General features: G+C 31.0%; 3 protein-coding genes across 4 annotated transcripts; all 3 read right to left on the minus strand.

Moving 5' to 3' along the window:
- Nucleotides 1–65: 65 nt before the first annotated feature.
- Nucleotides 66–2,345, minus strand: LOC105259261 (ubiquitin carboxyl-terminal hydrolase isozyme L5). The gene is made up of 6 exons (XM_011271101.3): nt 2,157–2,345; nt 1,846–1,909; nt 1,204–1,309; nt 860–1,047; nt 587–784; nt 66–453 (listed from the first exon to the last, which is right to left on the minus strand). The coding sequence occupies exons 1-6, from the start codon at nt 2,230–2,232 to the stop codon at nt 150–152; spliced, it is 936 nt and encodes a 311-aa protein (XP_011269403.1). The 5' UTR covers nt 2,233–2,345; the 3' UTR covers nt 66–149.
- Nucleotides 2,346–4,291: 1,946 nt separating this feature from the next.
- LOC105259349 (Bardet-Biedl syndrome 1 protein homolog) lies at nt 4,292–7,414 on the minus strand. 2 transcript variants are annotated; one of them, XM_025414850.1, is made up of 7 exons: nt 6,997–7,414; nt 6,555–6,732; nt 6,259–6,468; nt 5,873–6,168; nt 5,515–5,764; nt 5,190–5,369; nt 4,292–5,056 (listed from the first exon to the last, which is right to left on the minus strand). In XM_025414850.1, exons 1-7 carry the CDS (start codon nt 7,008–7,010, stop codon nt 4,430–4,432), a joined length of 1,755 nt encoding a protein of 584 aa, XP_025270635.1. In that variant the 5' UTR covers nt 7,011–7,414; the 3' UTR covers nt 4,292–4,429. The 2 variants fall into 2 exon arrangements, with proteins under 2 accessions (XP_025270635.1, XP_025270636.1); XM_025414851.1 differs by having other exon boundaries at nt 6,555–6,727; nt 6,997–7,413.
- Nucleotides 7,415–8,655: 1,241 nt separating this feature from the next.
- Nucleotides 8,656–13,936, minus strand: LOC105259260 (protein dispatched). The gene is made up of 11 exons (XM_025414792.1): nt 13,575–13,936; nt 13,154–13,359; nt 12,926–13,066; nt 12,044–12,718; nt 11,554–11,941; nt 11,224–11,425; nt 10,731–11,118; nt 10,065–10,640; nt 9,680–9,980; nt 9,293–9,593; nt 8,656–9,149 (listed from the first exon to the last, which is right to left on the minus strand). The coding sequence occupies exons 2-11, from the start codon at nt 13,289–13,291 to the stop codon at nt 8,924–8,926; spliced, it is 3,336 nt and encodes a 1,111-aa protein (XP_025270577.1). The 5' UTR covers nt 13,292–13,359; nt 13,575–13,936; the 3' UTR covers nt 8,656–8,923.
- Between the last annotated feature and the right edge of the window lie 115 nt (nt 13,937–14,051).

Raw genomic sequence — 14,051 nt, forward strand, 5'->3', positions numbered from 1 at the left:
TACTCTAATGTATTTTAAATTGTTGAAAAATAAAAATAGAAATAAAAACATTATACAAATAATTATTTATTTAAAAAAAAGGATTGATACAGAGTGAATTATGTTCTTCAATAACCACATAAAGTTTAATTTTTTTTCTTTAGATAAATTTACACCTTATTTTTTTTAGATTCCTTTTCTAATGCTTTGTCCTTTGCCTTTTGATACAAAGGTACAAGCTTGCCTTCTTTAGCAAGAATCTTCAAAAGTTCCATAATAAGTGGTAAATAATTATGTTTCCTTCTGATATTCTCTATTTGATATCTTTTAGATTTTCTTATTTCTTCCTCAATTAGTGCTTGTAAACGTTCTAATTCTGCAGGATCGCAGACATTAGCTTTCTGTCTTTCATATAAAGTTTTTCTATCTGTCACTATAGCCATCAAATTGAAATGGATTTCGCCTTCATTATATCTATATTCGTAATAACATTCATATTTTTATTTATACACTTGATAAATAAATAACTTATATATATCCACAAATAAATAACTTACATATTTATATGAATAAAATTATTAAAATATATCTATATTTTATAACTCACTTATTTATCCGTTTTTGAATTATAGGCTTTGCAGCTTGTACCCATTGTTCTCCCACTGGACAAGGACATAAATCAATTGGACCTTCTTTTAATCCATCTAATTCATACAAGTGACCATCAATCGGAATATAACTCACAAAATGAAACACATCATCGTCTTTGGATGCTTGCTTTGAGTCATATTCAAATAAGGTTTGTCTACAATTTGAGTTTACAATACAGTCATATTTATGATATTAATAATTGTTTAACAGTTACCTAAAGAATACATACCTAGAAAAGGAATTATGTACTTCTCTTATGACATCAGAATTACTGAGAGCAAGTCCACGCATATTTGCATCAAAACTTTGACAGAAATTTTTAAATTCTTCTAAATTTGGTCCTAAAGATATGTCTGGATGTTTACAATTTAATAAAACACTCAATATTGCTTGTGTTGCACAGGCATTGTTTATTACCTAAGCACAAGAGACATTACTTTAAAAGTAAGCTCTATATAAACTTAATTTCTATTGTATATTGTGTATATGTAAGCAAACAACCCACATAAATAAATAAATTTACCTCACAATATAAATCTGACCAAATAATCAAAATCATGATCATATACATACCTGTTTTGCAAAAAATATTTTGTCCAATCTATGATCGCGTACAATAGTTCCTGATAATTCATCATCTTGTACCCATTTGAATAAAAATATTAAACCATGAATAGGCCTATCAGAAATTATTTATAATATTTAATATATTATATAATATATAATATATTTAAAATAAATAAATAAATATGTACATCAAGATGTACATATATATATGAGGGAGAGAGAGAGAGCGAGAAATCATGTTATATAAATTCATACAACGTTGATAGATATGTATATATGTATGGTAATTTCTTCAAAATTATTAATATTATATATAAATGTATATAAAATTAATATGTTACTATTTTTTTCTATCTAGTATACATGTTTCACATCTTTTGCATATTGAAACAAATATATGCTCTTGCCATAAAAAGATGGCAGAATAAAAACAAAGTATAGTTATAAAGATCAATATAGTTACTATATATATATACATATATATACATATATATATATATATATATATATATATATATATGTATATATATATATTAATATATTGAAGTTATATTGAAGATGTTTAATCTTTTACACATATGGAGTTGTCTCCTTTAAGATAATATAATAAAAATCACAAATTCTTCTATTATGAAAAAATACACTCACTTCAAATCATCAAATTGCTCATCATCCAAACTCCACAATTCTTCCACTTGTGCTCCTTTAACACCTGAAAAGATTATATATGTATATGCGCATACTTATGCTAATGTGAATCGATTTTGTAATATTCACGAAATAAAAAGATTTTCCGCGATTTAACAAAAAAAAGTATCAATTATTTGCTATTCACGAATATATAACCTTAACAAACGCAATTTATAATTATACTGTCATAAAAATAATGCATAAAAAATCTACTATGGATTAGATCAATTTTATTACATATAATCTGAAATAATTGGAAATATATTTACCGAATTCTTTAATCAATTCTGTAAAAACACCAGGATCACTCTCAATGAGACACCAATTTCCTGCAGAGTCCGCCATATTTTATAAACTGTCACGTCACACACCACATGCACAATGCACATAAAACAAACGTCAAGTGTCGAGTGTATAAAAAATTTTTAATTATCGCTGCGCCACTCTGTGGCAACTCAAATTTCTTTTTTTTTTTCTCTTCGATTTTTTAGTTAATTTAGTTTTCTAAATTATAGGATTTTAATGATTTTATAAAAATTTTGTATCATTTGATTGATCGTGTAAAATAGGAGAAGGGCAAAAAATCCTTGTTCCGGTTGACCAATCAAGTGCTTCAAAACTTTTAAGGTGCAATTTCATTGACGCTAGAAACCAGCGGCAAATTAAAATCACTAGACTTTCTCTTGATATGGCGTCAATAAAATAAAGTTCAAACAGTTTCAACTTTTTCAGTGTGTAAAGCGGCCTTTTCATTGACGCTATTTTTTAGCGTCAATGAAATTGTACCTTAACAGTTGGCAGCCCTACGAGATAGGCTGTGCAGCACTGCGCGTATATAAAATAAATTTGAAATCGCGTCTAGCCTAACCATCTTCACGCGATCGACTTTATTTGAATTGCACGGCATCGCATCGAATTATGATGCGGCGCCGATTTGTTCGAACGTAATTCGGGACATCGCGATGCTGTATAAGCGTCGAATGAGCACGAATTGTCACGCAAATATGATAAATCACATCTACTCACCGTTCACCGGCTGTTCCACAGGCCGCTCCACTCGCTCGCCTCGGGACGTCCCATTCCGATCTTGATGCACACGATATCATCAACGCGAACGCGCGACACTTTATTCGGCACTCCCGATATTCGCTCGCATCCGATAATCATCATCAAGGGCGCAAATAACGCGACGCGACTTCGCTCCATCTTCGCGATCGCGCTATCACTGAACTGTCGAAAACGGCTGTCGCGCACTTTCACCGACATATTATGAAAGTCGCGCGATCATCCTTGGACACTTTCGACGCTCTTTCACTCGCGATATTCGTTTAAAAACGGTTAAAAGACGCGAAAAATGCGGACGTTCGACGATCCGTGTAACTGCGTATGACTCCGAGTCACGTATGACGTAGCTATGACGCGTATGACGTAGCAGTCACGCGCTAACATGGCGGCCGAACCAGTGCGCATTCGTTTCTGCGCACTGGTTCGGCCGCCATGTTAGCGCGTGTCGCTACGTCATACGGGTCACTGCTACGTCATACGCGTCATACGTGAATCGGAGTCATACGCAGCTACACGGATCATCGTATGTCCGCATTTTTCGCGTCTTTTAACCGTTTTTAAACGAATATCGCGAGTGAAAGAGCGTCGAAAGTGTCCTAGGATGATCGCGCGACTTTCATAATATGTCGCGCGACAGCCGTTTTCGACAGTTCAGTGATAGCGCGATCGCGAAGATGGAGCGAAGTCGCGTCGCGTTATTTGCGCCTTTGATGATGATTATCGGATGCGAGCGAATATCGGGAGTGCCGAATAAAGTGTCGCGCGTTGATGATATCGTGTGCATCAAGATCGGAATGGGACGTCCCGAGGCGAGCGAGTGGAGCGGCCTGTGGAACAGCCGGTGAACGGTGAGTAGATGTGATTTATCATATTTGCGTGACAATTCGTGCTCATTCGATGCTTATACAGCATCGCGATGTCCCGAATTACGTTCGAACAAATCGGCGCCGCATCATAATTCGATGCGATGCCGTGCAATTCAAATAAAGTCGATCGCGTGAAGATGGTTAGGCTAGAAGCGATTTCAAATTTATTTTATATATGCGCAGTGCTGCACAGCCTATCTCGTAGGGCTGCCAACTGTTAAGGTACAATTTCATTGACGCTAAAAAGTAGCGTCAATGAAAAGGCCGCTTTATAGCATTAAACAAAACGCTTCTCTCTCTAATGAATCATTAATGAAAAATATTGATAAAAATTCAATTACAACAAAATCATAGATTTAAAAAAAATGAAAAATAAAATTATGAAATCTATAACAATCAGTACTATAAGAAATAGAAGAGAATAAGAAAAAATAAGTTTTATTTTTTATTGACATTTTTTAAGTTTTTAATCGTATATAGATTAATACACACAAACATGCAACAAATGCCAAAAGCCAAATGTCAAAGACAAATTTTGTATTCTAAAGAATGATAAATTCTAACATATAAAGTGATAATTTTCACTTAAAAAATTTAAATAATTGTATTTCTTAGATTTCAAAATCTTCCTCAGCAGCTGGCAGTATTACAGTCGTTACACCTAAAGGTTTTGGATTTGATTTCTTACATAGTAATATCTTAATTTTTCCTGATATTTGACTTTTTAAGTTTGCACTAACAGTTAGAGATATGGGTACAGCGCTTGGTAGCAAAGGCAAATCTATCACACGAGGATTCACATCAGTATCCTCTGGTCTACACAGAATATATAATTCTGTATAGGATAAACCTTCAGAGATATTTGTCACTAGAATACGAATCATGTAATTGGGACCCAAACCAAGGACATTTGCTTCCAATGTGATAGGATTCGGTCCTGTTGTTTGATTTTCATTTAAATTTTCGAAAGCTTGTTTAGCGGTTGTTAAGCGTAAACGAAGAAAGCCTTGCTGAAAAGTGTTATGAATTTTCTTCGCTTCTGCTCTCTCCCTTATCGTCTGATCAACGAATAGTCGTGTTTTCTTCGGTATCGAGAACTTCGATGTATTGCATGATAATGAATTCGACACTGAATTATTTACATTGAAATCAGCAGTGCGTTTTAGGATCTTCATACATAAACCGCCGCCAACAGTAATCATAGCTATTGTTCGTTCTTCTTGTCCCATTCGTCCATACTATATTTTTGAAAGTGAAATTTACTTATATATATATATATATATATATATATATATATATATATATTGTATATCAAAAACACACAAGCATATTAATTTTCTTTTAATAAGATATATTTTATATATATAGTACCTTAAGGGCAGATACAGGCTCCATAATCTTCACTGTATCTACATGATGTTTCCCATCATAAATGCGCACTCCATAGCCTGCTGTGCTTACAGCTAACAAAGATAATCCGCTTTGTGGTACTGGTAAGCTCACTAAATCTAATATTATGCCAGGAATACTAATGTACCATAATTTTATCCCCTGTGAAAAATTCATATATTCGAAAAAATCTAACACACATTGAACATCATATTGTAATTATATTGTATTCTTTATATAGTGCTTGTCATTATTAATCAAAAATGCATAAAAACTTCTCTCTGAGAAGATATGTATTCAAACATACCTTCTTTGAAAATCCTATTAAAGTACCATCCATAACAGCTACTGCCGCACCTTCGGAAGTAAGAACAGAAATAGCTACTGCTGGTGCTGGCAATGTTTCCCAAAGTTTCACAGGGCTTCCTCTCCTAATTGCTCCTATTTTTCCATCTCTTCCAATAATCATTATGCGACCATCGCCAGTCCATAAACCACAACTGGCAAATGCCACTGGTGGCCATTCCAATTGATGTTTATCCATAACTGAAAAAGCTCTGTGTGGCAATTAAACAATATCCATAATAGAAATACAAATACATGGTATTCATGAAATATTATTTTACGAACGCGCACATTTTGCTTTAATTATACAAGAAAAATACCTAGGATCCAAAATGAGAATTTCACCAACTTCAGTTCCTAATATTAAACAACTACTAGCAGGATCATTCCATGAATCTCTTCGGATGGTTGCAATCGCTGTTAGGGCGTTAGCTTTGACAAGCGGAACTCTTCTATATTGTTCCGCGAAGCTCAATCGTAAATTATTATCCATAGACAGAAATTTTAATGTGCGAGGTGAAAGAAATGACGCCCCGAGTTCTTTTAGCAATAACTCCAAATCATCCGCGAGAGTAAGCACATTTAATTCCTCGTCCAATCCGCATTTATGCCAAATCTGTATCAAATTATTAAAATATTATTTATGCCAAAACATGCATAAAATTGATCAAATCAAGAAGTAACTCTATATTATTATATACTGTACTTCTCGTTCTTTTGGATGAGCGTCAATATGTGGCAGACAGTACTTGAAAAAAGGTCTCATGTTTTTGAAAATATATACACTGGCTCCAGCTCCTACAGCTACTACAGATGAGCGAAGTTCTCCATTTTCTGTATAAAAACCAACTACACCACAAGGTGGATCTACCATGTTATGTTCAGTTATTTGATCACTTCCTTTATATACTCGTATCTAAAAATAAATAATACATTAGAAAGTATAAAAGAATATAAGTAATATAAACTTTGTTATAAAATATATAATGTATATGTTGTAACCTTTGTCAAGTCATTTCCTATTGGTCCTAGATCAGCACAGATGAGTCTAGCATCTCCATCACCACTTACATCCAACATATCAAGTCCACCTGGTAAAGCAAATAAACCAACACTTGGTTCCCAAAGTGCTTCCAACCATCGACTCGTGCCGAGTCCTCCAAGAGATTTGTGGTCTGCTCTAAAGATATATACATATTACAAATAAAAATATATAATAAGCAACAATAATATAAATTTTCTAACTTAATTATGCAATTATTAAATAAGTAGAATTTTAATATTAGATCTAATATTTTATATTTATAAATTTAAATTTGCAAAATAATAAATTTTAATATATTATTGTATATATTGTCCTTTTTTTATTAAAAAAAAAATTATATATATATATATATATATATATATATATATATATTCAAATAAAATAAAAAATGTCTTTTACCTTAAGCCATGCATGAGGGATTACTAATTATTATAACTCTTTCAGTATAAAAAAAATTGTATGCTTATTTAAAGCTAATTTATCTCTACATATCTCCGCTTTTTCGTTTATAGCATGTATCTGTAACACTATATCAATATACATAAAATACATCTGCAATTGAATTACGGTAAGATCTTTTATCTTTACATGTTTTCACATGATGTGTCAATTCTATAATTGCAATTTCACAAATTTTTAAATTGATATTTTTTATCATGTCCCATGACCAAAAGCAGATGTATACATACAGATATGTACGATACAAATATTAGAAACTATAATCACAGAACACATGTTTTGTATATTTGTTGCCATAGCAATTCGCTACAATTTCGTATTTGTTTCTTTAAAGTTGTGTTCAAAAATCTATTCATTGAAGTGTCTGAAACAGAGAAAAGACGAGAGATGTCATGGCCTGCTTTTAGGCACCTCAGTCTTCTCTCTGGTCTGAAACAAGAAATCTTTGCTTCTTTTGATTGGTCAATCAAATATTCTGAAACAAATAGATTTTTGAACGCAATCTAACATAAGCACAAAAAAGCGGGAAAATTAAACATGTACATAAATAAATCGAATACTACTACTGTTATGTACATAAAAATGTTATATATATATATATATATATATATATATATATACATACTGTTATATACATAAAAATTGTTTCAACAAGTATACTATTATAGAATTAAAAATTAAAAAATCATTGCAACACACACACACACACACACACACACACATTGAACATTTGATAAACATATATGATACAGAGAATCAATTTTATTACATTTAATTTTAAATTTCATTACACACAACATATGTATTTACACCACAGACGTCTATATATTACGTCTAATATATAGACATCTGTGATTTACACTTTTTTTAATGCATTCTGTTATCTGTCATTTAAAATATATATACAATATCAGATACAATTTTGTTTTAATAATATATCACTTTATACAGCTTAGAAATATGTAATTGTGCGTAACTTATATCCAAGATTCTTAAGGAAAAAATAATTTCTATCATTTTGTATCAAAAAACATCGAATTGTATAATATAATAAAAGTGTTACAAAAAAAGTATAAAATATATATGCATACAAATATATACTTTTATTACTATTCTGATATAAATTATATGTGACAAATAATTGGTAAATATCTAAAATAGAAGATGATATCTTTACATTTATACTTGTATTGTTAATTACTATATAATACTGATGTATAATACTGAGTGTTCATAAATATATTTGATGAAAAAATCGACTATCACTGAGATTCAAATCCATACAATATTATTTGACACACATTAGATTTATATCCACATACATTATATAACATGACATTCTTACAAATTATAACTAAACTTATAGAATAATATAAAAGAGATGTTAATATACTTATTAGTTTGAGTTAATATGTAATTTCATAATTAATTAATAATAATGTATATGTACATACATATACACACACACATATAATGTGTTATATTACTTTTATAATTATATTATATAAGTATAAAATTTTATAGTTATATAATATAACTATTTTATATTTATATAATATATAGAAGAAACTTCATATTATAAAATTGTATATATGTATATATACATACATGTGTCGATGTACATGCATTTATGTGCATTGCACATATATGTAGATGAATGATAGATCATATGTATCTCAATGATGACCTTAAAGCTATTTGAACACAGCCAACAGTCACATTAATTATATGATGTCACATCTACATATAAGATAACACATATGGATAGTCTTACATACAATCTGAAAAAGTACATGATTTATTAAGATGAAAAATTGATATTCCTAGAAAGAATAATTTAGATTTAAAGAATAATAATAATTATATTTCAACGAAGTAATGTTGATAATGGAGATGATGGTGATGGAGGTCTTGCTGCAAGAGTTTCCAATTCACTGCAATGAAATTGACATACAGAGCTGGATGTGCTTAGAGTCGATTCCGACAGCATTCCACGTCCTTTATAAGCTTTTCTCGCTCGATTGTTATCCTTGTCGGCTTCAACTACGCTATCATCCTCATATTTAGTAAAACAGCTCAATAACATTTTTAATCTGTAATTTATAGGAGATTATCATTACCATTACCATTAATTATTACAATTTATATCGTGGAATGTGCTCGATTGCATTACTAGAGTCCTGAAATACATTATATAGATATAAGATTAATTGAATGTATATAACAAGCTTATTACCTAGAATATTCAAACTGAGCGAAGCGCGAAGACGGTCCCATAACTGCTAACATCGGACATAGGAATAATGTGGCATATATCCAACTTATGCCCATCACGAGTAATAAAAAGATACCAATTTGTATATATGCTAATACATGAGAAGGTAACATTAAAGCGCCCGCAGCTCCGCTTGTAATCGCCGCCATAAGAGTTGGACCGCCCATTTGTTGCAACGCCGCTTTTACCTTGTCCACTTTTCTTTCAGAAATACAGGCTCTATAACTCACGGCATAATGTAAACTAAAGTCAACGGCAAGACCTATAATAAAATGTATATATTCAATCAATTTTAGGAATATTTTACATTTTTATAAATTTAAAATTATTTGCTTTATCGTTCTTTACCAATAGCTGTAGATATTGCAACGCTCTCTAAGACATTGAGCTTCCAACCGAGAAGAATAAGTATAGCAATTGTTACTATTATCGCAGCACCAATAGTTACAATGGCATATAGGCTGATGACGGGGTTTAGAGTAACTAGTGCTAATACTATTAGAGCTAAAATTAATGACAATCCTATTGCCCATATAGTGCCCTCATACAAAGTGCGCTGTAGTTCATAAAACTCGAATGAACTAATAAACCAACCACCTCGCATGCCTCTAGGAGCACTTTGTAATTGATCTTGCATCCAACTCTCAACCTATTCAAATTTAAAGATTAAAATTTACTATTTCTATTATAGTCTATATATAGATAATTATCATCAATAAATAATATCACTTACTTGATGAAAAAATTTATCCATGTTCGTAAATGAGAGAGTATACATGTAAGTGCTATCATATTCAACAACAAGCGCTTTAATTTTAGGTGTTACTTTAAGCGAAAGTGTATCGTTCGGCGTCATCGAGGACAATTCTGGTTCCTTTAAAAATTTTAGACCTGCAGAAATCGCACCATCTCTAATCCACAAATGAGGCGTGCGAACTATCTCCGTACTAACTTCAGCCGCACACTGCTGTAGAACATTAGGTGTATATGGAAATTTACTACTTTCGCAACACGGTAAATATTCGATATTCGGGTTAACGGGATCTTTACAACGTCTCTTCATCCATGAAACTAACGATTCGATGAAACAATTCGGTCCCAAAGGTCCAATAGTACTACGATAGAAGGGTTGACTCCGTAAATTTTTGCAAAATTGTTCGAGCCATAATTGTGACTTAGGATTAGAAATATCAAAAGTTGTATCATATTCTAGCGTTCCTTTTTTACTGGGATTAAGGTAATCACCATTGTCGATCGGTTTTATGCCCCATACAAATCGCAAAGGTAAAACTTCAGCGTCCATACCAATCTGTATTAATCAAATATATATGTTACATGTATATACACATTTTATATATGTAAAAATATAAACTTTAAATAAATATAAATATATAGGTACCATTTCGTGTCGTTCAAACCAAAATCTCTGTGAATATATTAAATTGTATCGCTCAAATGGATGCGTGTTATGGAATAATTGAAAATCAATATAATCCGGCAATTCCAGACCCGGATGATGGAAGACAATAATGCAACATGCTATTGCCATAGTTCCCAAAGTTAGTAACCATAAAAATCGTAGGCGAATCACTATTCCAGTAAGAAAAACGGTAAATCCTACTGTTACTTTATTTCCCAAAGATCGTAGGGGACGAATAATCTTTCTGGTAATAAAATTGACAGGCGACAACGTAGTTAATTTACAATGCTCTGATACAATCACACATGCTGGTAACCATGTAATCATCAAGAAGAAGTTAGCAATAACTGTCATGCCTGCAAATAAACTATGTAATAAAATTATTAGAGTATGTATATAAGAGATATACATACTTTAAGAAAGTATTAAATATATATTAAAAAAATTTATTTATGTGTAATAAAATGAATACCTAAAGCAATTGATAGCAGTCACATTACTAACAATTGATGCAAAAAAAGCTACAGCTGTAGTGAGGGATGTGACAAACATAGATGGAAAAGCATGTTTCATTGTCACTTGTACTAAATGTACTAATCCACCATTGGAAAGTTTCTGCTGTTTTCCAGACTCCCATACTTTACAATAAACAAATGCATCATCTGCTCCAATGCCTGTAACATAATTTCATCACAATAATATATTTATAACATCTGTAGATGAATATATATATCATTAATTGTATAAAATTTATTTTAAAAAAATATAAAAATATATATATTTTATAATATAAAATACTAACCTATGGCAACAACAATAGCCAGTAGATTCATAAAGGGAAAGAATTCAATACGTAAAACTAGAGTATACACTGCAAACGAAATACCAAGACTAAATACCACTGCGAATATTGTTGTTATGGTCAACACTATAGAGCCAGTGTATGCCCAAATACAGAAAGTAATGAAGATAAAACCAAGGAGTACCAAACTTGAATCAGATACTAATAGTCGATCAAACAATGTACTTTTTAGGCCAAGTTCCATGCCTTGAACACGAAAATTTCCATACATTAAATCATTGTTCTTTATCGTTTTATAAAAATCTAAAGTTGCAGAGCTTGCTGCAATTGGAAGAAATAACATGGCAGACTGCAATGTCAAATTTTGTCTATTTTTCGAATCCATATTCTGTAACAATATAACAATAAATATTAGAAATATTAGAAATTTATAATGAACAAGTATAATCCTTTGTACCATGAAACAATATAAAGCGAGGTATATTCTTACCGGATTCGGAATAAAATTAACATCCAAAAGATAGTGCAATAAATGGTAAGCTGCATTTCTCATGTAACATTCAGTTGGCACATGTTTTTGGCAATTAAAATCTTCTGCACAATTAGGCAATAACTTATGATTATGGTAATAATGAGCACACTGTTGCAAAAGCGTTTTCACTTTAATCAAATCATTTTCTGTTACTCCTAAGCAAGAACTACGATTGGATAAAAGTGCCACATAGTTAGCTGGGGACCAGCTTCTGCAACATTTATGACTATTGTGCTCTTCTGTCTGACAAAGAGATGAAAAATGAGCATTTGCACGAAGTACACCATCGATGTGGCATTGAGCTAATACACCTTCCATTGACCACAGATTTTTCTCTTCAGCATTCACAGCAATTACAACACGAGCGTATGAAGAAGTTGGTAAATTACAGAAAAAATTATCACTATCAAACTGATTCTGATTTTTGTCATCCATTGTAACATTTATATCATGTTTATCTTTCATTTCTATTAATTCATTCCATTTATCTTTATTCTCGTTTATTCCTATTAAACTTGTATCATTTAGTTGCTTTTGATGTTTTTTTCCTTTTCGTTTATTTTTATTTTTTTTTTGTTTTTTTCTGTGAGTATTCTGAATAGACGAACTATGATTTTGTGTATGCATATTAGACTGCAAAATCAAGTTAAAGTTTTAATATATATTTTCTTGCTAATTATTTCATTCTTATAGTAATATATATTTATAAATAAAACCATCTAATTGGATAAATATATAAAATATGTAATGAATATATAAAATATATAAATATATAAATATATAAAATATGTATTTGAAATAAATAAGAATAAGAATAATAAAATACTGTAAAATAAACACCTGTTGATTTAGTTGAGTACGTATGTATTGGTGATATTCAATAGGATTATCAGTAAGTTCTCCTCTTGCCTTTGTAGCTTCCATTAAATGATCCCAAGCTGTAAGTCTTTGTGATAAAACTGTACCTCTTGCTTCAAAACCCTATGAGATATAAATGTTTCATATTTTAAATATCAATGACATATCAATAACTTTTTCAAATTTAAACAGATTCATATTTATACATACCATTTGAGGATCCGAAAAATCTGGAAACTTTCTAGTTGTAAGAGGAATAATTAGACATATCGATGAAAATGCAAAAACCACCATCAAAATTATATATGGATGATGAGCAACCAGACGAGGAAACCAGGATGTTTCCATTTCTATAATTTCTTGTTCGTGTTTTATATGTTTAATTAAAATATTTTTACACTATGAAACTTTATGATCTGGAATAAATATGGAAAATCACAGATATAATGAGGATCTTATCACTTATTATCTTTGTGGAGTTTGTTAAAATATATTTGTAACAGCATTAAAAGCACTTTTTTATAATAAACAAACTTTTTGTATCACATAATCATTCTTGTCTCATTTTATTTAGTATTTTAGAGAAATTTAAAGAATTCTAAAGATATTTTAAACGTTCTTGATAGAATACTTTTTAACGTTCTCGATTTGTATATCAGTCTACGCTTTGTGTATAATTTCGGACAACCGAATAAGAGATCAGTATTCAATTCATCGAGGATATATGGAGAAACAGTTCATATATAAACGCCACAAATCTCAGCCAACTTGTTTGATTCTCTTGATATATTTCTTACAAATAATATTTCTCCTTTTATTTTCGTATTTTTATTCAATCACATTGAACGTGTCATATTTTTAATCTCTTGTTAATTCCTCGATGCTCCTCGACAAATAAATTATGTTATGCGTCTACTTTAAATAATAGCACGTGTTTACATTACAATGATAAATGGTACGATCCAAGTGAATCGTGAATGTATAGATACATAAGAAAACAACTGAAGGAACATATAACGTGCCATTCTGGACAAGGGGGAAGAAAAGTTTGTGAATGAAAATGTGTGTTGGCGAATCTGATTGGCCATGCCATGTTGTTGTCCATCTT

This window comes from Camponotus floridanus, unplaced genomic scaffold, assembly GCF_003227725.1.
Source record: "Camponotus floridanus strain SB8 unplaced genomic scaffold, Cflo_v7.5 scaffold9, whole genome shotgun sequence".
NCBI classification, from domain to species: domain Eukaryota; kingdom Metazoa; phylum Arthropoda; class Insecta; order Hymenoptera; family Formicidae; genus Camponotus; species Camponotus floridanus.